Raw genomic sequence first — 23,487 nt, 5'->3', positions numbered from 1 at the left:
AACGTTGCGATTATCAGACCTGTGCTTTCTCCACTGCTCTCTCCATGCTTCTGAATTGGATAGCCTAAAAGCAAACATGAAGCGCTCATTTTCTCGCATACTCGACTTCGTATGCTTTTTCTGCTGGAGAGATTCGAGGCAAGTGTGTGCGTCGCACGCCGTGTCCGAAGTGGCGGATTAATCAACTTTCATGTACCTCGGATTTTTCTTGACCAAAAGTAAGTGTGGGTGCTTTTAACAATCGATTGGTTTTAAAATATTCTATCGGGGGAAATTTGAAAAATCTTGATTTTAAATTTTGGATTTTTTACCGTTTTTATAGTAGGTTTTGCATGGAGACGCAATGTACTTTGTGGAGAGATGGATTAATCAACTTTCATATAGGGTAGAGAACTACTTCGGCCTAATCGCCCATTTTGGGCTTATCTAGCAGAAAACATCAAATAAATCCATGATTTCAGAGTTAACAAGTCAATTATGCGTTTGGTACGATACTTTAAGCTACCGAACGAAGTCAATGAGAACGCGTGGTATGAAGGTTTGCACCCATTATTCCCAAAAACGCTCCGACCGAATCAATTTTCATCATCATCCGATAGGCCAAAGTGAATTCAGTGGCGTTTCAATGGAGTTTCAATGCGTTAGGCCGAGTTTATAATCCGTAGGCCGAATTTAGCGTCAAGAAGCAGTGTTAGACTTTTGACAATATCTCAACGATTGGTTTCTCTTTATAAAATCTTATGGTACGTACGCAAAGGTAAATAAATTTAGAAGCCATCAGTGATAATAACATTCCGTTTGGTGCTAAACTACGCTAGATTAAGAAAGGCTAAGAGCGGGTTGTGTTTATTAGGCCGAAAATGGGGTAGTTAACCCTACCTCGGATTTTCTTCACCAGATGTTAGTTTTGATGCTTACATTTTAAAATCGGTTGGATTGAAAATAATCTGTCGAGGAAAAATTTGAAAAAATTGATTTGAATATTTTGCATATTACTTAATTTGGCTCTAAAATTTGTAATGTTTGCTTGACACAAGTTGATCTTGGAAAACCACATAAATGCAACAAGTACACTAAGCTTCAAAATCTTTCGGTTAGGGCGGAAGGAAGCCAAGATCATTTGGTTTCAACGAGAGAAATTGTCAAAAGACCAACCAAAGGGGAAAACCTAGTCGTATCAAGTTTATAAATACAAAAGAGAAGGAAAACACGGTACCAATTTCTCATGAGGATGTGTTTAGTTGGAAAGCTGACCTGGATTTTAGCACGCGCAAAGTATGTTGTACAGAAATTAATACTAGATACTTGTTAACCCATGTTGGTTCCTGAAGCTGGCACGTAACATTCGTCTCAAAAACCGTAAGGCAATTCAATCTGGGTTGTGCACTTCAGAACCGAATGAGTGAGCTTGAAGATTTCTTCAAATTCCACCAAAGGGAAATCTTATCTTGCTGAAAAACGTCCCGTTGTTATGTGTAACAATGTTGAAGGTCTTATCCAATACATTAAGGCTAGAAGAAATGTGGATGATTGTTATCTGAAGATAGGAATTGATGCTCTTCAACACACAATACTATTTTAATTGACCCTTGAATTAAAATAGTATTGAGTGTTGAAGATAAGCAGAGGCAGCAATGCAAACAAGAATTTAAGGACTCAGGGGTTCGTCAAGCCCTGATCTTTGCTCTTGCTCCTGGTATACAAGAAAATTATGGAAACCTATCTAAATTTTGGGGACATCTAAATTTGACTTCGCTTCAATATTTTGTCGCAGGTGAGCGTTCATAAGATTAAATGTAACATCATTGCCAAATTTGTTATATGATACTGATAAATTATATTTTCAGGTGATCTACAATTAATCAACACACTGGTGTAATGGGCAATAGTGCGACTGATCCATGTGCATATTGCACGGTGCATAAGAAAGATCTAGCTACTACCACAGGTGAACCACGAACGCTTGGTTCGATAAAGCAATTTGCAGAACGTTGTATGGCATCAGGTGGAATGGAGAAGGAAGCTAGAGACTTCTTCAATTGTGTAAACAAACCTTTATTTTGCGGTAATGACTGCACGAAAGTATTGGATGTATGTCCACCGCCATCATTGCGACACACATAGCTAAAAACTATCCAAGTATTGCAGAATTATGGGCTAAGGCTGCAAATGCAACTTGGCATGCGCAATTTGGTTTTGCTGGAAGACATTGTCGTGGTTTACTAACCAAAAAAAGACGTTTTACTTGATGCTGGTCTAAAATAATATGCCCTTACGATGCAAAATCTTGGCTCGGTTATTGAAAAATGTTTTGGCATGGAACTTATTGATGGGTATCGTCAATCTATCGACGAATTTTGTGACAGTTGGGAAGCTTTAAGACTTCCAACAACTCCGAAGTTTCACATCATTAGATTCCACGTAACTGGATTTTGCAGTAATGCACACAAAGGACTTGGACGATATTCAGAACAGACAATCGAAGCAATTCACCACGATTTTGCCAAAACATGGATGAACTATAAAGTTCCTGAAAGCCACAACAGCTATCAACGAAATCTGCTTAAGGCAGTCATCGTATACAATAGTAGCCACATTTGAGACCAATCTAGGAATGAAGCTTTCCTAACAATTATGAATTGAATTAAACTTTGTTCATAGCACCTGTATAAACAATTTACATCATTTAAATGAAATCAAATATTCGATATAATAAACAATCAAAAATTAAATACATGTATTTTTTATGATTGTCTACAGTTAAAACGCTGCTATTTAGTTAGAAGACTTCCCTTGTCATAGAGTATCACTATATTTGTCTAACTCTACGAATGCAAAAATGGTACAACTGTGCAAGTGCTAAAACCACAAAGTTGAGAATAGACGTCAAGTTTCGTGTGTGACGTAAATGAAAACAAAAATAAAAAAGCAAATGAAAAATAACTGTTCTAAGATACATATGAATGTATAAAATTTAAATTATAAACATGTGCCTAAAGTATAAAGTGTATTGCGTCTCCATGAAATGTATAGAAACGGTAAAAAAAATTCAAAAAATTCAAATCAAGTTTATTCAATTTTCCCCCGATAGAATATTTTAAAACTAACCGATTTTTAAATGTAAGCACCCAAACTTACTTTTGGTGAAGAAAAACCCGAGGTACATGAAAGTTGATTAATCCGCCACTTAGGACATGGCGTGCGTCGTTCTACAATGTTCTACAATGTGCGTCGTTCTACAAGCTTACTGGTATAGTCGAAAGCGTAGATAGAACACGAAACAAAAAAGACAAAAAACCATTACATCGCCTGCATGGTCTCTTTCTAACATTCGTTGCGATGTTCATAAACAGAGGATGATAGGAAACGGAACTAACATTCATTTTAATAGATTTTTGGTTTGCGTGTATTTCATTGATTTAAAGCATATTCTAAAAATATCAACCAAATATTTATAATTGTATCTCGATGGGTATAGAATAAGGGTTTTACTACTACTTTTATTTCAGAATTATGCGGACGCAATCATAATCATTGATGAATATTCAGTGTGAATTTTGAGAAATGTTGTATCTTTAAGATATGTTTAAGTATACAAAAATGATAAAATATATTAAATGGTAAAATATATTAAATGTAACCGGAAGCAGCTCTCGTACAATTTTGAACCTCGCACCGTCGAAACCCCATTTTGGTTTCTGGTATGAATCACAGTTGTTTCAGACAGAAATCGGTACTCAAAGTGTTTGATCACGCAAATGCAGATATACACGTTAATCACAAATTACTCTGCACGCTATGATTAAATAAGCCGTATATAGATTATGTTTACTCAAATTGGACGTAGACTGGACGAACCAAAACACGGGAAAAATTATGTCAATTTTGCATAAAAATAAATCATATATTGACACCATTTGGGTTTGTTCGCTATGCACCCAATCTAGATAATTTCTTTGTGCAATCTAAGTAAATTAATCTTACCGTGCAAAGTTGTGAATACGCAGGGAGGAAACATTAGTTCACCCGCTGACCGCCTTTCTCAGTCAGGCGCCACATTTTTTTGCCAGTTTCTTTTCTGAAGTAGCAAATCTATGTTTTAATTATCTAAGGGTTAGATGAGATGAGATGAGATGTGAAGAGAACAAGTGAGAGTGAGATGAGGTGAGGTGAGTTTAGGTTAACTAAGAAGACGAGTGGCGAGGTAAGATGAAGTGAGGTGAGATGAGTAAGGTGAGATGCAAACCTAATTACATGTATATCACTTTCCGGCAATGCTGTGGCGAAGATTTCAGTTCAATTGATCATCGAAGAACAAAGGTTCAACATTTAAAAGTTGACTATGTTGTGTGTAAATCGGCCTGCGCTGTTATTATATCGATCAGCTATACACAGCTTTAAACAAAAAATATATTTTAAATTTATTTTGAGTAAAAATAATAAAAAAAAAACATTCTAAACCCAAAAATCTCAAAATGTCCTTGTCAGATTTTTGAAAATTAAAAATCATAAATAGCTTAAGAAAATGGCAAACTTTAGGTATCCATTATAATCCATGTAATAGGTTGTAAGTGAATCTTCAAGCGATATCAATACTTACCACTAATTTAGGCAAACCAATTGTAAACATTTCAGATTGGAACCGCTTTTGAGTGTCTCCGCTGATCTCTTATTCTAGTATTTCTAGCTGCAACCACATTTTTTTGCGTTCGCATCGAATGACTTTGATCCAGAAGTGAAAAAATATCATTTCGGTAACGAAGATTCTAGGACCTAAGGGCCCATGCATTAATTATGTCACGCTAAATCGAGCAAAAAATTATCGTGACGTTTTTCCTATACCTAATGCATTGCTTGTCACAAAATTTTAGAAAAGAGCGTGATATAATATATGCATCAACCCTAATAGGGATCCATGGTACCTGAATTAATTTCAACAAAAATGCTAGGCATAACTTTTTTCGGAGAGTTTAAACTTAAATGCTTGGTATAATTTATTATATATTAACAAAATGCACTAATTAATGTGAAGTAGTACTTTTTAGAAAATTGATTGAAATATGCTCAGTAATGAATGCATTACTTACAGTTCATCGGCTCTGGAAACAATAATATTTATTTACTGTGCTCCTTTGGTGCTCCGCTTGACAGTTCGATTGGTTGTTCTGGCACAGACAAACAGACGTTTCTCTTTGAAAAAGTTTTTCTTAAAAACATAGTATCTCAAAACATAGGACCTTAGTAACGACATCTCTCGGGCTTCTCCTGAAAAACAAGCCTGCTCGCTAACTAGCAAACAATATTGCATAAAAGTTCTATAGAATGTATGGAAACGTCAAAATGATCCGATGCCAGCGCTGCGGCGAGTAGTTCGCGGAACTGATAATATTCAAAAATTAACCTCACTTTTATGATATCTGGTGGTGGTGTTTTATTTACAGATTTATTTTTTTGAATATTTTTAGAGAGGAAGATTTTTCAAAAGAACATAGACGGATAACATATCTTTTAGTCCTTTTTATTTAAATTCTCGAATCCACTTGAATCGACTAACAGGCAAAGGTAAACAAACTACCACTGGATGGCAAAGTGATGAACGCCGGTTCATCGCGTTCATTCGTGACGTCAACGTTCAGTTTCCTATAAGAGTAAAGCAAAATTGAAAATTGCAAAATAAGAAGTAGAAACAAAACTACTAGAAGTTCAAATTCAAAATAAACCCCGTTTATTTATATAATTTTGATTTTGAATGTCATTCAAGTTAGCGGGGGTCTATTGACCAGACAAATTGAAAAATAGCATCGTTCGTTCATGCCAACAGCAAATTAGTTACAGATTTTTATTTTCCGGCAGATTCGAATCGGCAGTAAAAGAATGAAATCGGTAACAAATGAATCGGATGATGAAATCTCTCGTTTTGTCGTCAAGTAAATGTTGGTGTTGGGTATGGAGATAAATCCAATAATTTCATTAGAGAAAAACATTACAGCTCAAAATTAATTGAAATCCTTCGGTTACCGACGCTTATGGTTTGGGTTGGCGTGTCGCAGTGCTTGTTGTGTCGTCGCGTGACGTGACCTGACCATGACAAATATAACCCGAAGATGGAAAATTGATATGGAAAATCAACTGAATAGATAAACAGGATTTGATCGACATGGAACGCGCGCAGAGTGTGAGGAAAGATAGAAGAGGAGACAGGAGGACACGACAATCCGTGTCAGTTTCAGTGATTGAGACACTTCCGTTTAGACTGGGAGTCTCGTTTCAAATCGATATATGTGGGTATGCACAGTACTGGCCGTAAGTGTGGAACATCATAGAGTAAAGTGGAGCAAGAGTATGCAGGCGGAAAAAGTACGCACTAAGGCAGGTAAACGAAATGATGGACCCATGATTATGAGTAGGATTGAAACCTCTAATGAGTACATGCTTACTAGAAACTTATTGTGCATTTTGAATAATCTAACTAGGGTTATTTTTTGTCACTTCTATTATCAATTTCTCAGTGTCACGCACACATACATATGACGGGTTTGTTTGTTTACATTTATCTGCTGCTTACTAGTCTATCCATTCCAATCAGACAGAATTGTCCAAAACGGGTTGAAAACGTTTTTAAAACGCTCCAAACTTCTCAGGTGAGTGTGACTATTGTCGGCAGCCTCTTTTTCTTCTGCAACCTTTCCATTCGAACTGCGTGTTAACCAGCTAATCTATTATCGGTAATTCGAATCAGCCGTACTTTTAGTGCGTATGTTTCATTTGAAAAAAAAAAACCTGGCATAACATGTTTGCTCAGTCGTTAAAATGTTTCACATTGAAGCTGAAAGACTAAGGAATCGTCAAATACATTCAGCGAACTGTTTTGGTGAGAAAGTGCAGCGAAATTAACGTTTAATTGGTTGCAGTCAATGGGTGCTGAAGCCATCATTTACCCTATAAGTTATCACTAGAAGTATGGAAATTTCTCGATTTTTGCATCGATCTTGCATCTATAATTTAAAATTTGTTGGAAGCGGTATTAGGATATCACGGAAGAAGATTATAACCTAAGTATTCGTGTATTATGATTGGTCTATATGCCAGTTAGTTTGTGGTCTATATCAACAGACGATATAGGAAAGACGTAATTAATGGGAGACCCTTTTCCTTATTAACTTCGAGTGGTGGTCAAATCATTTATATTTTTTAGTACGCTTTAGTGCAATAATTTGCCGAATATATTAAATACGTCAGCTTTGTACGTTTATGCTAATTCCCACCGCTAAAAATAGCAACTTTCAACACTTGAACAAAGAAAATAGTTGAATGTACATGTGCGTAAAGATGAGGAAAGGTCCAAATTGGGTTTGCTATAAATTACGAAAGCATTCATTCAATTAAAATAGACGTTTCTGGAACATATAGTAAGATTTCCATTCTTCCCGCACCAGTTGCCCTAATAAATAAATACCATAAACGAACCATTACCCAAATAGTCGAACTTTTCCAGAAATGATTTGGATGGTACTCCAAACACGCCGTTAAGCATAAAGTACGTGGTTGGAACTTTAAAAAATCTTACTTAATCAAAGATTTAAGAAGAATGTCATGATTTTTTAAATAGCTATTAATAAGCGATTGTGGCCAAGTGTCAAGGAATTGACTCACGGTTATAAACTAAAATTTTATGTTATGGTGCGTACCCTTGCCCCACTTTACTCTACTTTTGTTTTTGCTCAACGGAAAAGTTTAAAGAGTACTATACGATGCTGGTATGTTACAAAAACCTCGCATAACAGCACCGTGTATAATCCCGGTAGATCTTGTTTAACGAATGTGAATAATCGCGGAGGACCTTCAAGAATTAGACGTAGTGGTATCTACTGGATGGTCTATAGACCGTAGATCACTAGCCAACGGCTTTCTTCAGTTTGCGGTCTTCCCAGAGGAAGTCGCATGGAAGTCAGAGTCGTGTTTGAACACGAGTTTATTTCATAAGTGGACCCTACACGTTCGCTTTTATTGACAATAATCGTATTGTCAATACATTCTATATTGACGTCAATACATCGGTATTGACCATAATTCTGTATTCACATCATCAATATTATTGTCAATAAATCCCCTTCGCGTCAATATATGTACGTGTGGGGTTCGCTATAAGTTTTACAAAGTTTATATAGTTGAAAACGGCTTCAGTATTTTCCATGGTTACTTTGGCCTTGGACACTATATACTGCCCTTTCTGGTTCTTTTAGTTTGAGACCTTTAGGTGCGCCGAGTCAAGAAAAAGAAAAAAAAAACAGCAAAACACTTGTTCGGTTCGTTTGCATGCATTTATGACCCTTCTCATTCTATCGCGGTACTATGTGGATATGAATGAAGTAAAATGTGGGTTAACGGTGACGTTTGTAAATTGAATTGCGGATACGCTTTTACTCTACTAATTGATTGATCAATCTATCAACGTATCTTAAATTTCATTTTCATCAGTTTTTTACCAAATTTATTTCGATGCAAGGTTAAATCGCAACATTTGCCATATGTCTACTCAAATTATGACAATGACAATTTATTTTAAATTTGAGTTAGGCCCCAGGACCAAAAACTGGAGAACTAGTTCAATAACTGACACACTTACCCTACATAAACATTCTATACACTGAACTAACGAGAAACGTAAATTTCACCTGAAAAATCAGGTAACCTTTCAAAAATAGAAATCCAATAAGAATTACATGCTGCACATAAATATCAATGGCATGGTAATGAATTCCACTAGATTCACTGATGGAGTTCAAGTGTTATACAGATAAATGTTAAGTGAAGTTCACGTAAATTTTAAGTGACCTCATGATGTGAAAACTGTTTTTGCGTATTTGTTAGTTCAAAATGGCGCCGGTTGAAAATAGGTGATTTTTGTTACTACGAGATTGGGGATTTTTAATGTTTATGAGCGTAAGTTTGATTAATATCAATATATGAATCCTGATTTTCAATACCCAAAATAAATTGAAGAGCGTAAAATCGGATTGAGCAGTCCTCACAAGCTTAATCGCCGAACTACAGGAGTGCTTACAACAAAAAGACGTCTATTGGAGACATGATGTCCTTTTCGAAGTCATCAGTTGTTGGAGAAAAATAAATGTAAGGATCAAACTTAATGTTTTAAATAAACCAATAACCAACTTTAACTTTATTCAGAAGCAGCAATTATTATAGAGCATTGAGGAGTAAACAAATGCAGAACGATCAACCTAACAACAACCTGTTGCACTGGGTATAGATTTAAGAATAGGTTTGATACTCACGATAGTTACTAAAAAGAACAATTTTATGTTGATTATAATAAAGTAAAAATTCAACAAATAAGTTAAAATTTATTAAAAAAAAAATCCGGATGATATAATGCAATACCACTGCATTAAAACACATGAAACATACCACAAATTCACATAAATATTACTAAAAAAATCCAGTGACGATTACTAAACAATTCACGTAACTATTAAGTGAAGCTAATTTGACGATCATCGGAACGTCCGATAAAATTTACGTGAAAATCACTTGCTTTTCATATGAATCACTTGAAACAACATTTCATTCCCAAAACACGTAATATTCACCTGAAAAGTACGATGGAAAATATTTACGTACCTTTTCAGGTGAATATTACGTGAATTTTATTTGCAGTGTACGACATCAAGGGCAATACCATAAGCTACAAAATGGAACCAATGTTTCCAATTCGAAAACAATGCCAAGAGTAAATTTAATCATTATATTTTACTATCAAAGTTACCCGCATTACCATAGATACCCCGTTTTACGGCACTTCAATAATCATTCTTAGAAAGAGTTCTTCAAAAAATTACGTTTCATTAAAATCTTTCGAAACTTGTAACACGCTCAGCCAATTTTGCTCAAAACTTGACCGATGAATCTTGAACCATTTAACCATACAGCAGCCAAAATATCAAGAATTTTTGTGGACATCCGTAAATTTTGCGTCTCTTTACTTATGACCAGCACTGTGCGTATGTATGTATGTGTATAATGTAGAAACATTCAATGCAGGTCTCTTTTGTTCAGATGGTCGATGGCGGCGGCTCACTTCCGGTGAACAGGTGGAATACACTTTCTGAGCTTCTCATGTTTCTGATCCAATCGATCAACAAGTGAAGTGAGGTTAGATTGATTGACTCTTGGAGAGAAAATAGCCAACTGTTTGCGATTATGTCGCGCTGGTAATGGATGAAACTACTGATTGCCACCATCTATGTTTTGTTTTCGCTAATTGCCGGTTCATAATTTTAAAAGGAGATTACATCTACCATGTTTTGAAGCCAGCTTTGGCGATTTTTTTTTGTTAGGGTGTAACAGTTTTTGTACCTTGTGGTCCTCTTATTGGTCCTATCTTAAATTTAACATTTTTACATTATTTTCAAAATTCGTTTCGATACAAGGGTAGAACATATACTTGGCCAAAAATCCACGAACATTAAACCATGAAAATATATTTCAAATTTGAGTTAGGCCCTAGGGCCATAAACTAGAGCACTAATGTCATAACTGGCACACTTACCCTATACAACATTACAAAAGTATTCTCAGATTCACTGTTTTTGAATAACTGCAGCTCATTATATTCATTACGTTCTAAACATTCACTCTATTGGATACCAAATGTATTGGCAAACAACACTCATTTGTCATGAAATATTGGAATTAAACGGATTTTGTTTTGTCTATTAAAACGTCTAAACATCGTTTTGTATACTAAACCATGTTTAGACGATTGTTTTAATAGACATAACAATATGCGGAAGAAAGTTAAAAAAGATAAAACACTGTTAAACTTTCAACTAATGGAGTCTAAAACATTGGTTTCAATGTTCGGCATTCGAAAAAAATTCTAAGAGGCTGTTCATATAATTTGTAGACCGTTTTTACCCTTCTTACAAAGAAGGGTATAGATATCACTTGAAAAACCGACTATCGATCCGAGGCCCGGAGGGCCGAGTGTCATATACCATTCGACTCAGCTCGACGAGATCGGAACATGTCTGTGTGTGTGTACGTGTGTATGTGTGTGTGTATGTATGTAACGAAATGAATGCGTTTCTCAGCAACCGCTCAACCGATTTGGACAAACTCGGCGCCAAATGATAGGTCTTGGGGTCCTATTGAACGGTTTTGGAATCGGTGAAACGGTTCCGGAGATATGGCCGGAATAAGATCCGGTGAATATGGGCTTTCACGCTGGATTTAACGGAAAGCGTATCAAAACCATCATGCGACACATCAAATTACTACAGAATTCAAAAATAAGATCAATGCAAGTCGTGTTAAGTGTTCCAGACCACATTGGACACACTTGGACATGTTCCGGGTACCCCGGGGAAGTTGCTTGAATATGAATTGAATTAAACCCCATTAAATCACATTAAAATACGATGATAAGGTGATTGGTAGCCTCACCAAATAGACTACACCCGGATATATTCCGGGTACCCCCAGGCAGTGGCGTAGCGTCACTGGATGACACGGGGTGGGGGGGTTGGTCACTGATAATGACAATAAAATAAATAAACTTGAATAAGTAAGAAGGGTCTGATCACACCATAGGTGGATAAATTCGGGTTTTTTTAGAGGTATTAGATCCCCCTCCCGCACAAACAATCGCCCATACAATTGTTTTTGAAATGTATATGTAGACAATCACTTACCAAAATCGCCTAACTCTGAGCTGTTCAAATTTTGACGATTTTTTTAAATATCTAAATTTCATTCTGAGGATTTGCAAAAATGTCTTATTCAATAATCTTGCAATTTACTTAAGCTCCAATATATAGAAGTTCATATTTTTCGATTATTTTATTAATCTAGAGTAAAATCGTTAAGCCTCGCTCGTACAGAAGATTTTTCGTTGCTTTGAAATGAAAAATGTGTTTCTGAAAACAAGTGCTAGATCCAAACATATTCCGAATGGTTTAAAATGATCGATTTCGTTGAAAAAGCCTTCGATTAAAATCAATATTATTTTAATTGTTTTACAATAGTTGAACTGTTGAAAGAAAAAAAGGTATGAATGAAAATAATGGGCACACATACAAGGTTAAACCGTTTAAAAACAATATTGCACTTGAAGAAAAATAATGAGACATGTCCGTGGTTGAATATGCCCAGCTGATCAATTAAACCGCTTTTTACGGTACGAATGAATCAGCTGCGTTCTTCTTTTTTTTGTGATTAGAATTAGAAAAAAGTTATAACAACTGACAAAAAAATCAGCTCTACAAATCAATGTGTGAATAATTTCCTCCCATACAAAAACAGCATATCATTAGCTCGTTTGTTTTCCATAAACAAATCATAGAAGTGCTAATTTATAACGTCACCTTATTGTGTGCTGGTGTCAACATCTAATTTTATGACAACTAATTTGTTTAATTTCCAATCAAAAGCACTCTGCCTACTTAATAAACATCCTAATACACACACTTGATGGTAGTATCCATTCCGCTGCGTGATTTAACTAAACGGATGCATTTAAAGCCGTTGTCTCCGGCGAAAAGCTATGCTAATGTGCTGAATCTTATTTAATTTGATTACTTTTTTTCTGCCGTTGCTGTTGACTTGGCTGTTGTGCAGTAGCTACTACGAACGAACGGATATCATGTACGCTGGATATGTGCTTCCATTTAGGTGACTATCAATGATCACGCTACTATTTGCTATTGCTTTAAGGGAGCATCCATTACGTACGTCATGAAAAATTCTGGGAATAATAAACCCTCCCTCCTCTCCTCCCTTTCGTCATGTTTTTCCTATAACTTATACATTGTTTGCCACGGATTTCTCTCCCTTACGAGCGTGACGTACTTAATGGATCGCCTCTTATACGTAGCACACCTCCCCGTCTCTCCATCAGACCGCTAGAAGAGGTGCACAGCGCATTATTCAAAGCAACTCATGACATGAGTGCGATCACAAACTACATACTTATTTCCTTCCCCTGCTACACTTGACGCTGATGGGTTTGGTGTAAATGTTGCGCGAATTATGCGAGTAGAATGTTTCCATTAAACTTATGTTGCATTACTAATTAACACATTAGTAAAAATGAAAGCTACCGGCTTGAAAGCAGTTGTCTGCTCTTATTACATTTTCCACACTATGGATTTCGCTTTCTACACCTGTTTCCCATGTCCAGCCGGTCGAGGCAGTTTTTTTTTCGATAAATAAAAACAATTATGGCTAGGTATCCATTAAATTATATTGTGCAAAAGGATTTTCAACAAATGGACTTCTAACAATTACCAAAATCTTGTACAATAACTTTGCCTATAAGTAGTCTTTTCACTCCCACCATTCGCTAATGGCTGTTTGCCATGGCCCTATCTTTTTTTTGCAAAGCGTAATTAATTTAACTACTGCGGATTACCCGAGTTATCAGAGCGTTCCGGAAATTTCTTTGCAAATTTAATTTTTCGACTACGTCGCTGGCTGCTACCACTATCTGCTGTAGAAAAGATGCACCACAGTAGATAGTGGTACTCTCGTTGATCCACGTGCTGTGCCACTGCCACTAATCGGTTTCCTTTTTCTATTTCTATTTCATTACAGTTCTACACACATCGGCAAGTTTAGCGTTGAACGAAAGCTGGGATCCGGACGTACGGTAAGTTGTTTGTTGTTACCAAGGAGTTCAATAGAGTTTTCGGGAATTTAGTTCATTCGTGACGATGGAAAATGAGCGGAACTTTACTCTTCACTAGGGTAAATGTGTAATTTTATGGTTGGAGTGTTTTAGTAGTTGAATTTGCTCTTGCAGACTGGAAATCAAATCCCCCCCAATTTTGGTCCTATTGAGCAGAAAACATAAAATATATCCATGATTTCGGCGTAAACGAGTCAATTATTCTAGTCTAGTCTAGTCTTCACATACACAGCCAGTACTTGAAAGAATCCTGGAAAATGATACATCTATCATTTTTCTTGTCATTATTAATGCCTGCTGCACATCAAGGATGTGAAACAAACAATAAAGCGGCCAGGCCTACTGTGTAGCGTTTAGTTAATTTTTGTGGAAGTGAATGTTTACCATGTCTACTTAATAAGTATAGACAGTGGTTAACATTTAATCCACAGGTAATCAAAGAGCGGGGACATACCGTACCAACCGCTCCGTATGCTGGATTTGAAAATAGGCTATATAAATCGTTGGGAGTGACAGAGCTAAGAATGTTAATGTACACTCCTTGGTTGTCCGATCTCCTGGGATGGAACACAGGTATTTACCCCTTGTGTTCGAGCGTACAGTCCTCCCTCCGTACAAGCGTGGACGGCACCGCCAACCCACTGCCATCCCTCAATCGATCCAGCCGACCTCAGTTGAAGGACAACGGAGAGCGGTGTGCGGACGTAACCTATACGGAGGGAATGCTGTATTCGCCTAGGTTATAGCGCCCTTGCTCGCTACCATTTTCTTCTAGCGGTTGGGACCTGAGCACTAACTCTTGTCCTAGCCCTATATGGCATATGGTTATAGCGCCATTACTCGCTTTCTGAAAAGAGAAGAAGGGAAGGGAAGGAGAGGAAAAGGACTTGGGAAAAGGAAATGCGGAATTCCTTTCCTCATTAGTATTTGTATCGTCAACTTTTATGAAAACTATATAAATCATTTTTCCTTGGTCAGAGGTATTATTACGACATTTGAATAAGATTGTCTTATCATTTGTTATTCAAAATTTAATGTTATAATGATCAACATAGCTTTGAATTATCTAATATAAATCGGTAACACTGTCCTGCAACCGATTATTTTTCTAATCCGAAAACTAAAAGTTACGAAAAAGCACTTAGGCCTACATTAAGTTCCACTTTCACGCGACGTTCAATGTTTCGCGGTTTGCTCTTTACGCATTGTTCAGGCTATCATAACAAGCTATGACCAACGTGACGATTGCTTAAGCCCTGGTTAAACAAGTAAACAAGTTATTAAAATGAAATCATGTTCCCGAAAGCAGTCAACAATGTATCTTAAACCGGATCAAGCGTGCGCCCTATTTTTCTAAACATTCCGACGCGGTCCGCCCAATATCTATCAATTACGTTTTTCTACAATAGTAGCCTGGGATAAATCCTAATTCGACCGACACGTGTTTGTTGAAACATTATATTCTGCCTAATATCAGTAGTCAGTAGTCATTAGGAAACCTGTTACTATATTACCACATATGTATCCTTCTTTCATGAATTTGTCCACTGACTGGCAGTGGCATTATGGATAAAATCCTCCTGGAACCATCTTTTATATAAATAATTTCAAGAAGCTTAAATCCGGGAGTTAGAAGGTGACAGCTCTATAACAACTCCTAAAGCCCATTTCAAGAACGCAAGCATTCCGAAGCTTTTTTCGTATTTGCTAAGCCCCGCTCCAATACATTTCAATGTAGGAATCATTAATAATGTACTGGGACTTTCAACCAAGCGGTATTGCTTGATTGACGCGTATTTAATGAGTTGGAAATGTTTGTAGTATCACTAGTACTAGTACTCGGAAATTAAGTATGAAAATATTGTAAAGGACAAAATGGAACGAACTCACCAAATCTGGCCAAGTGAACCTAACAAGCTGGCATGATGTGTTAGAGGGGAAGTCGCAATTGTAGACGGTTCGATTCACAGGGTAATCCGGTTTGTGGTAAAGCTTGCACGAAATGTATAGTCTTGAAATACGTCTTGGCCGTCTGATACAATCCACATATGTTAGAAAAAAAATCCAGAGCAACGCAAAATCCATAAATTTAACGGGATGAAATTTCTTCGCTTCCATCTACAAGCACAACGGCGTAAACGAGTCAATTATTCAATCAAAAGCTACCAAACAAAAAAAAACCTATAAGAACGCTTGGAATGTTCAATTCATGCATATTCTCAAAGAAAAAAAATCTGCTGAATCGATTGGTGGTAGTCTCATTGGCCGTAGACTTTTACGTACCGAGATAGAGCCGGGATCAACCCGAGTTCCCAGTAAAGTAGGATACCTATGCCACTATCTATCGACATAATTGTACACATTACTTAACTTATATGACTGGAAATTGATAGTACTAAGTATATTTGGTGTAAAGACACCATATACGCCCTCAGGAAAACTCTACTGGCCAAAAGGAGGATCCGGAACGATAGATAGAGTGGCCACATTATAAAAAATGTCCTAGAACCTTGTAATTTTTTCTATGTTGTTCAGAATCAAGAGATCAAAGCGTAATTAATATGGAAACTATATTTTGGGGTATAGCGGCCATATTATGGTTCTCCAAATAATCTGGATTGACCGATGAAGTGGCCACATATCAAAGAATATGTTAAATACGCTTTGATCTCTTGATTCTGAACAACATAGAAAAAATCACAAGGTTCTAAGACATTTTTTTATAATGTGGCCACTCTGTCGGTCGTTCCGGATCCTCCTTTAGGCCAGTAGAGTTTCCCTGAGGACATATAAATATACGTTAACTAATGTGTACAATTATGTCCTTAGATAGTGGCATAGGTATCCTACTTTACTGGGAACTCGGATTGATCCCGGTAGACAAAAGTCTTCGGCCAATGAGACTACCACCAATCGATTCAGCAGAGTTTTTCCTTTGAGAATATGTATAACATGTTGACTGAAACCGTTTGGCAGCCGAGATATTCAATTTAGTCGCGGTTTTGTCAATTTTTGCCCACTGTGCAATGGGTCTGGGTTCAATCCCAGCCGAGGTCGGTGGGATTTTTTCTGAGGCTTAAAAATCTCTGGTCACGTCTTCCTTCGGAAGGAAAGTAAAGCCGTTGATCCTGGACCATTTTTTGTGTTTGAATGGGTGCGATATCCCGTCAATGGATGGCAATCGATGTCCGTCTGTGATTGGCACTAGATTGCGAAACAGAGACCGATGTTAAAAAAAAAGAAGCGCTCTGACCGAATCCATTTTGCATTACATGTTTAACTTTATCCGTACGCAAAAGTGAATTCAATGGTGTTTCAATGCATTAGGATGCAATCAAAATTCGTAGGCCGAGTTTAGAGTCAAGAAAGGGTTTTAGATTTTCAACAATATCTCGACTCCTTATCAAATGTAACGGTATTTATGGAAAGGTAATGAAATATGGAATACAACTACAGTAGGAACATTCCATTTGTAAAAAACATCCGCTCTAAAAACAAAGGCAAAGTGTAGGTTGTGCTTAGGCTGTGTTTCATTTGGTGAATTTTCACTTCATTTTGACTGATGGAAAAGTTTCAAATAAACCTGGAATGCTAGCAAACTTATTTTTGACAGACAAGGAATCAGTTTTGACTGACACCTTCTCGTAAATTGGCCGATCCACAACAGAGGGATTTTCAAACATTTTAATATATTTTCGAAGTGTAAAATTTAGTGAAAATTCACCAAACGACTTAGCATGACCATGATTGACCGCCCGCGGATGTTATTCTGTATTGCCAGATCAGCTGAAATTACACAGAGAACCAATAGACGATGCTTGGGACTAGCATTCATCCTCAATATGTAAAAACTGGTGATCTCAAACTAGGCAATACCAGCGCCGGCCGCGCCCGAACGCAGGTCAATATAGGAATGGGTAGGACTGTGTTTACGTGACACTCGCTTTGATGGAAGCCAAGGAGTCCTCTGCACTTCCACGAGAAATCACTGGGATGTTGGATAAAAGGGTTGGGTTTGCAGCAGGATTCGTTTTGATAAACGATAAGCTGAATTGATATCCTAACGCGAAGAAGCTTAGGATTCAATCCACGCACAGTGCACAGTGATCCAGAATGCAGATAATGATAGGTTTTGAACCTGAAATTGAAACTTTAGGCTAAAAGTCTCTTCTACAAAGTTGTTCCTTGTAGTTAGGCCCTCATTTTTATGACAATGACTTCTAGGGTAGTTCTTATTATCATGAAAAAAAATAAGGTATACGGCAGCAAAGTTATAGCTGAGCTAATTTCAAACAACAGTTGTTTTACTCTAGTTTTCTTATTTTAAATTTCTCAGCAAAGGTGTCTGCAAATAACATTTAGATCTTTAGAAGGCACAAATTTTTGCTGCAAAGAGCTTGTCGATATCTTTCGCCGATCAAGAGTTTTTTCTACTAAAAATATGCCCTTTTCAAATGTTAATATCTCTAGTTGGGGCAAAGTTTTTTTACGGCATTTGAAATGGCGTATGTTATTCTCAATAATATGAAAAAAATTAAGGTATTTTATTTTTTAAGTCGTATGAAATCAGTGCTCCGAGACTGAAAAGTTCGAAAGTACGTATGATTTCAGCTCAATCAAACGTACTTTCGAACTTTTCAGTCTCGGAGCACTTAATTTTACATGACATGTTTGTTTACGTCTCATCCTTTATGTCAAAGATGGATTTCGTCACGTGTAAGATGACTCAATTTTATGTAAAAATTGACGTTCGTATATGTCAGTCTCAGAGCACCTATATTCACATCAATTTTTCTAAGTGTGTGGTCGCAGCAGATGAAAAAAAAAAACCAAATTTACTTATAACTAGAAATCCTCTTATTTTCAGATTTTTTTTTTCTACTTCCATCGAAAGTTTGTCTGACTTTGCTCGGAAGATACTTGCGTGTTTTCTTGGTAGTTTCATTTGATTCCCGCTGGGATTTTATGACAACTTTCCAATTATCCCTTGATGTTCAACCCGGCATTCTCCAGAATTATTTCTGGTGTTCTCTTCTAGCTGCTCCTAGAAATTTCTTCACTCGAAAATCTTCCTGGCTTGCGCTGAAAGATTGTTTTGCCATTCTCCATAAGATTCCTCTGATCTAACCCAGGAGGTTCCTTCCTGCTTTCGTCTTCTCTGGGAAGCTTTTACAACTTCCGCAGAAAGTTTCTTTCCAGCACTACCAGATGATTAACCGACTTCCTCAGGATTCCTCCATACTTCTCCCGAACGTTTTATCTCGTAAATGTTTGCGGCCCTAGTGGTCATTTAATTTTCAGGTTGTTTTGTTTCATTTTTCATTCTTTTCTTAGCTTAATTTGATACAGGGTTAGAACATTAATTTTGCCATATAGGGGAATTTACGTATTCTCGTCAATCTAAGCAGCGTCCGAACTTCTATTAGCGATTTCTCAGCGTCACATACATACATGACAGGTTTGTTTGTTGACATTTATCTGCTGCTTCCTGTTCTACCAATTCCAATCGACAGAATTGATCAAAATGGGTTGAACATGTTTTTACAACGCTCCAAACTTCTCAGGTGAGTGAGACTATTGTCGGCAGTCTCTTTTTCTTCGGCACCCTTTCCATTTGAACTGCGTGTTAACCAGCTGTTCTATTATTGGCAACTCAAAATCAGCCGTATTTTGTAGTGTGTATATTTCATTTAAAGAAAAATATGGCAGAACAGGATTGCACAGTCGTAAAAATGTAATCAGGTTGAAGCTGAAAAGGTAAGGAATCGACTTTATACATTCAGCGAAGAGTTTTGATGGGAAAATACAGTGAAATTAACGTTTCAATTTCGGTTGCCGAAAACAGTCAATGGGTGCCGAAGCCATAATTTACCCTATCTACGCAAATTGAATCATGAAAAATATTTCTCCTGGAACTGTCTTCCGAATCCAATCAGAAGTCATCAAGCTTTTTTAAGATTTCCCCATGAAGTTTTTTCCGTACACCCCAGAACTTTATAACAATTTTCCACAAAAGTTCATACCGATTTTGATCGGATTATTTTCGGATTTCCACCAGAAGTGTCTTCTAATTAGCTCCACAAGTGGCTTCCTGTTTCCTCCGGTTAGTTCTTTCAACTTCCCGCAATAACTTCTTGAAAAAAAAATCATCTCAGACATTACAGCGTAGCTACATGCTTTTCACAGTCGTATAATACCTCCACATATCACTTTGATCCGCGCATTGCAATCGATTTATAACCTAATATACGGCTTAACGAGGTTTAATTTTAATTTTTCAGGGACGATATGGAAATGATGCTAAATAAGATTGTACCGGAAGGACTACCGTACCGACATTCCTGCGAAGGTCCAGACGACATGGTAAGTATCCTTGGCGCTCCAAAAACTGTAGAACGATCGCTCATGGGATTTTTTTGTTTTTAGCCCGCCCACGTGAAAGCGTGTTTTCTCGGCAGCTCACTGACAATCCCAATTACCGATGGTAAACTGTCTCTAGGCACGTGGCAGGGCGTGTGGCTTTGCGAGCACCGTGATCACGCTGGCTCCCGCAAGCTGGTGATAACGTTGTCCGGCTGCCCCCGGGACTCTGCCCGAAGTCCACTCTCGCCGGTATCGCCAATTGCGTCCACCTCCAGTTAGGGACGGCCACGCTCTGCTCGCGATAGTCGGTAATCGTGGGTTAGAGCGGTGCTCTGCTGTAAGTTTCATACTAATAAGGGTCATAACACTATTGGAGTAAGCTCTAAGAGACGGAGGTTAAAGAAGGGGATGATAACCTATACATAATTATGTTAATTATAAAGTGATGGCAGAAAACCAGAAATAATTAATGAAGGAATGAACAATTTGCCGCAGATTTTAATAAATCAATAATGACGCAAAACGAATACGGAGCAAGTCTAGGTAAGACAGAAAACTTACTAATAAATCTAACGAGTAACTTAGATACATGAACCGGGGAGCGAAGGAAACATCAAAAAAGAATATTTAATTTACAATTTATATGAGGTAATAGATACTTAGATATAAAAAAAATAGAAATCGCTAAACAAATTTCATATGAAAGAAAAAAACGCAATGATAATAGCATTTAAGATGTCTACATGGAAGTTAAAGAAAATGAAGAGGAAAACTCGGAAAAGAAATAATTTTTACCAGCAGAATTAGGAACAAAGAATACTAGGTTTTTACTTTTATGATTTTTAATTCGTCAGGAATCGCAACATGAGACAACTAGTAAAACTAATGAATAGCTGAAATACCAAACCCAAGGTTAGATGTAGATACGTAATGTTTTGTTTTGCTTTATTTCACAGATTTTTTGTTACGTTCATTTCAGTCCGACGGTATTACAAAGGGTACTTATGATATGCACAAACTGTAACCCTGAATATTGTTCCCCGAAGTTCGAATCCACGGGAAGTGGTAGGTTACCAAATGCCAGTAGCTTTAGCGCCTCCTTCAAAATGAAGGGCCACTGGTACTGTCGTAAGTCCGGCCAGAGACTCTAAATCAGGGCAGGTTTTTTTTCCCTAGACACTTCCACCCACATTCTAACCCCGAAAACCAATTTCACAGGAAACCAAATTCGATTAAAAATTAGCTAACTAAAGAATCAAAGCTGTTCTAAAACTTTTAAAACTGAAAATTCGAGCCCTTTCAATAAGTTTTGTTTAAATCAAGCAAAAAGCAAAGGCAGAAACTATTAACCTACGGGTATCTAACAACTAGTATATTTACAAAGTTTTCAACTTTTTCCTCTAATTTTCAGAACTCATTGAATGCGAACAAAAGGAACGTTATTACTTTGGCTGGCATAATGGCGTTGCCGCATGAGGTTGTTCGGACTGTGGTTGGAATTGTCGTAATCTAGTGTGGCCGCACAGCGGATTCGATGGGTAAATTTTCACCCGGAATCAAAATGCGGTGGTTACGATGCTGATTGCCACCTAAGTAGCGACAACCGAGTGTGTCTACGGCGAATTTGACACTCCAGACTAGCACCCACGTTGAATGGTAAAAGCCACCTCTTAGTCCAGCCGTTTTCTCTTCACATTTTTTTGACTTAATTCCACAATGAAAAGCACTTACAGACTATCAACCATTAAGCGTTTTATAAAAAAAATAACACAATCGAATCTAGGTTTGCTTAACTTCAATCGACCTTACTTCGCCAGCGGTTTCCACCTGAACCCGATCAGCTATCGTTTTGTGCCTTTTTATTTTTGTTTAAATATGTTTTTTCACACATACATTGAAACACAAAATGAAAGGATATAATCATTAAAATGACAATACATATAAAAGAGCAGCTCTTACAGAATATGTATTTATTTTCCAATTGTAGGATATTCTCATCTGGAGTTAAGTCCTGGATGTAGTTGCCTCTAACTTGAACCATCCTGTTGTTCCGTACACGATCCCATTTGTTTCGGAGATGCTCTGATCCATTCTTTCCTTATACACAAGCAGTTGACCGATTAGTGCTGCTTCCTTGTCCGTCACTACAGCAACGCTCAATCTTACTAAAACCGTGAAACCCGTACGAACAACATCGCGCAATGCTACCGGACGCATTGTCTGAGCTCCGATTACGAGTCTACATTCAACCGCCTTATACAATTGGCCTTCAGCAACATATTCAGAGCTTCTTCGGGTCCTAGACGTATCTTGCCGAAGATATATTTGAGGATACCAGTATTTTCTCTCCACATTTCGGTCACAGAATAACTTGGATGTTGCTCCTTCCACAGCTTTCATCGTGAAATGGTGCTAATGATGATGATGATCTCACCTCTTACCCCTACAAAGATTTGAGCTGGACGATTTATCTTTAAGATAATTAAATATAACATTTTAACAAGGTTAGCAAACAAAATCGAACGGGTTACAGTTACAGATATGAATTCTCTCTAGAGTTTACAGTTGCTAAATTATCATCACCCATACGATTGTACAGGTGCCACGTAGCCTTTGCTGACCAACCAAGTTTTAGCACTCCTTCTTTGACCTGTTCTACCTTAAGAGTTGCTCCCAAGACTTGAACTGGAGAGGCATTCTCGTTCACGGTATACTTGCGAGAAGGAGGCTTTGTACGACTGTCTCACAACACCAAAGCAAGCTATGTCCATAACAGGCTTCACTAACCCTTTCATTTTTCCGCGGTCAAGCTTGTATGGTGGATCATAACCACCTGTTCCCTAATTATTACTTTCGATGAGTAATAAGGTCCTCAACAACGGTGTCAAATTCAGGGCTGTTACAAGATCTTTAAAATTTGATCCGCGAAATCCGCGACTTCAAATACTAATCCGCGACAGACTAAAAACTGTTTTCATTGCTTGTAAATACCATTTGCATTACTACTACATGGTCTTTCAAGCTTATTGCTTATAGCATATTAGTTGTTTGCTTGCTCTCAACTTAGTGTTTTGAAGCGCTTCAACATTTTAACCGAGAGCTTTCTATGCCTGTGCAATCCTATGCCCAAGGAAGTCGAGAAATCCATCCATCCATCCATCCAAAAGCATGTAGCCATCCTTCCATCAAATCTTCGTAGCTGTGCCTCTACCAACTGAGCTAAGGGAGTGTGTACCATTTTGAAAAACAAATAACAATGTATCATATTCAGTTATGTTCTTGGTAGTATAAATTCTGACTTTTTAGTGAACATCATAAAACACATTATGAGATTCAAATTAATAAAAGCGACATAGCTTTTCTGAAACATTATTTGAAATGAAAATTAACTTGAAAATCATCATTAATCAAAACGA

At 37.2% G+C, this 23,487-nt stretch overlaps 1 protein-coding gene across 1 annotated transcript in view; it reads left to right on the top strand.

Annotated features, from left to right (window-relative positions):
* The window catches only part of LOC135703342 (UPF0047 protein YjbQ), a 113,205-nt gene extending 90,003 nt beyond the window's left edge, over positions 1-23,202 (top strand). Inside the window, exons 2-4 of the mRNA XM_065224537.1 lie at positions 13,615-13,669; positions 19,990-20,071; positions 20,135-23,202. Of these exons, the coding sequence (XP_065080609.1) occupies positions 13,615-13,669; positions 19,990-20,071; positions 20,135-20,350 (353 nt within the window). The 3' untranslated portion in view covers positions 20,351-23,202. The remainder of the gene's footprint in view (positions 1-13,614; positions 13,670-19,989; positions 20,072-20,134) is intronic.
* Positions 23,203-23,487: the final 285 nt, after the last annotated feature.

This window comes from Ochlerotatus camptorhynchus, unplaced genomic scaffold (genome assembly GCF_037179485.1).
Source record: "Ochlerotatus camptorhynchus isolate MF236.1 unplaced genomic scaffold, CSIRO-AGI_Acam_v1.1 ptg000212l, whole genome shotgun sequence".
NCBI classification, from domain to species: Eukaryota; Metazoa; Arthropoda; class Insecta; order Diptera; family Culicidae; genus Ochlerotatus; species Ochlerotatus camptorhynchus.
This window is presented reverse-complemented; position numbering and strand designations above follow the sequence as displayed.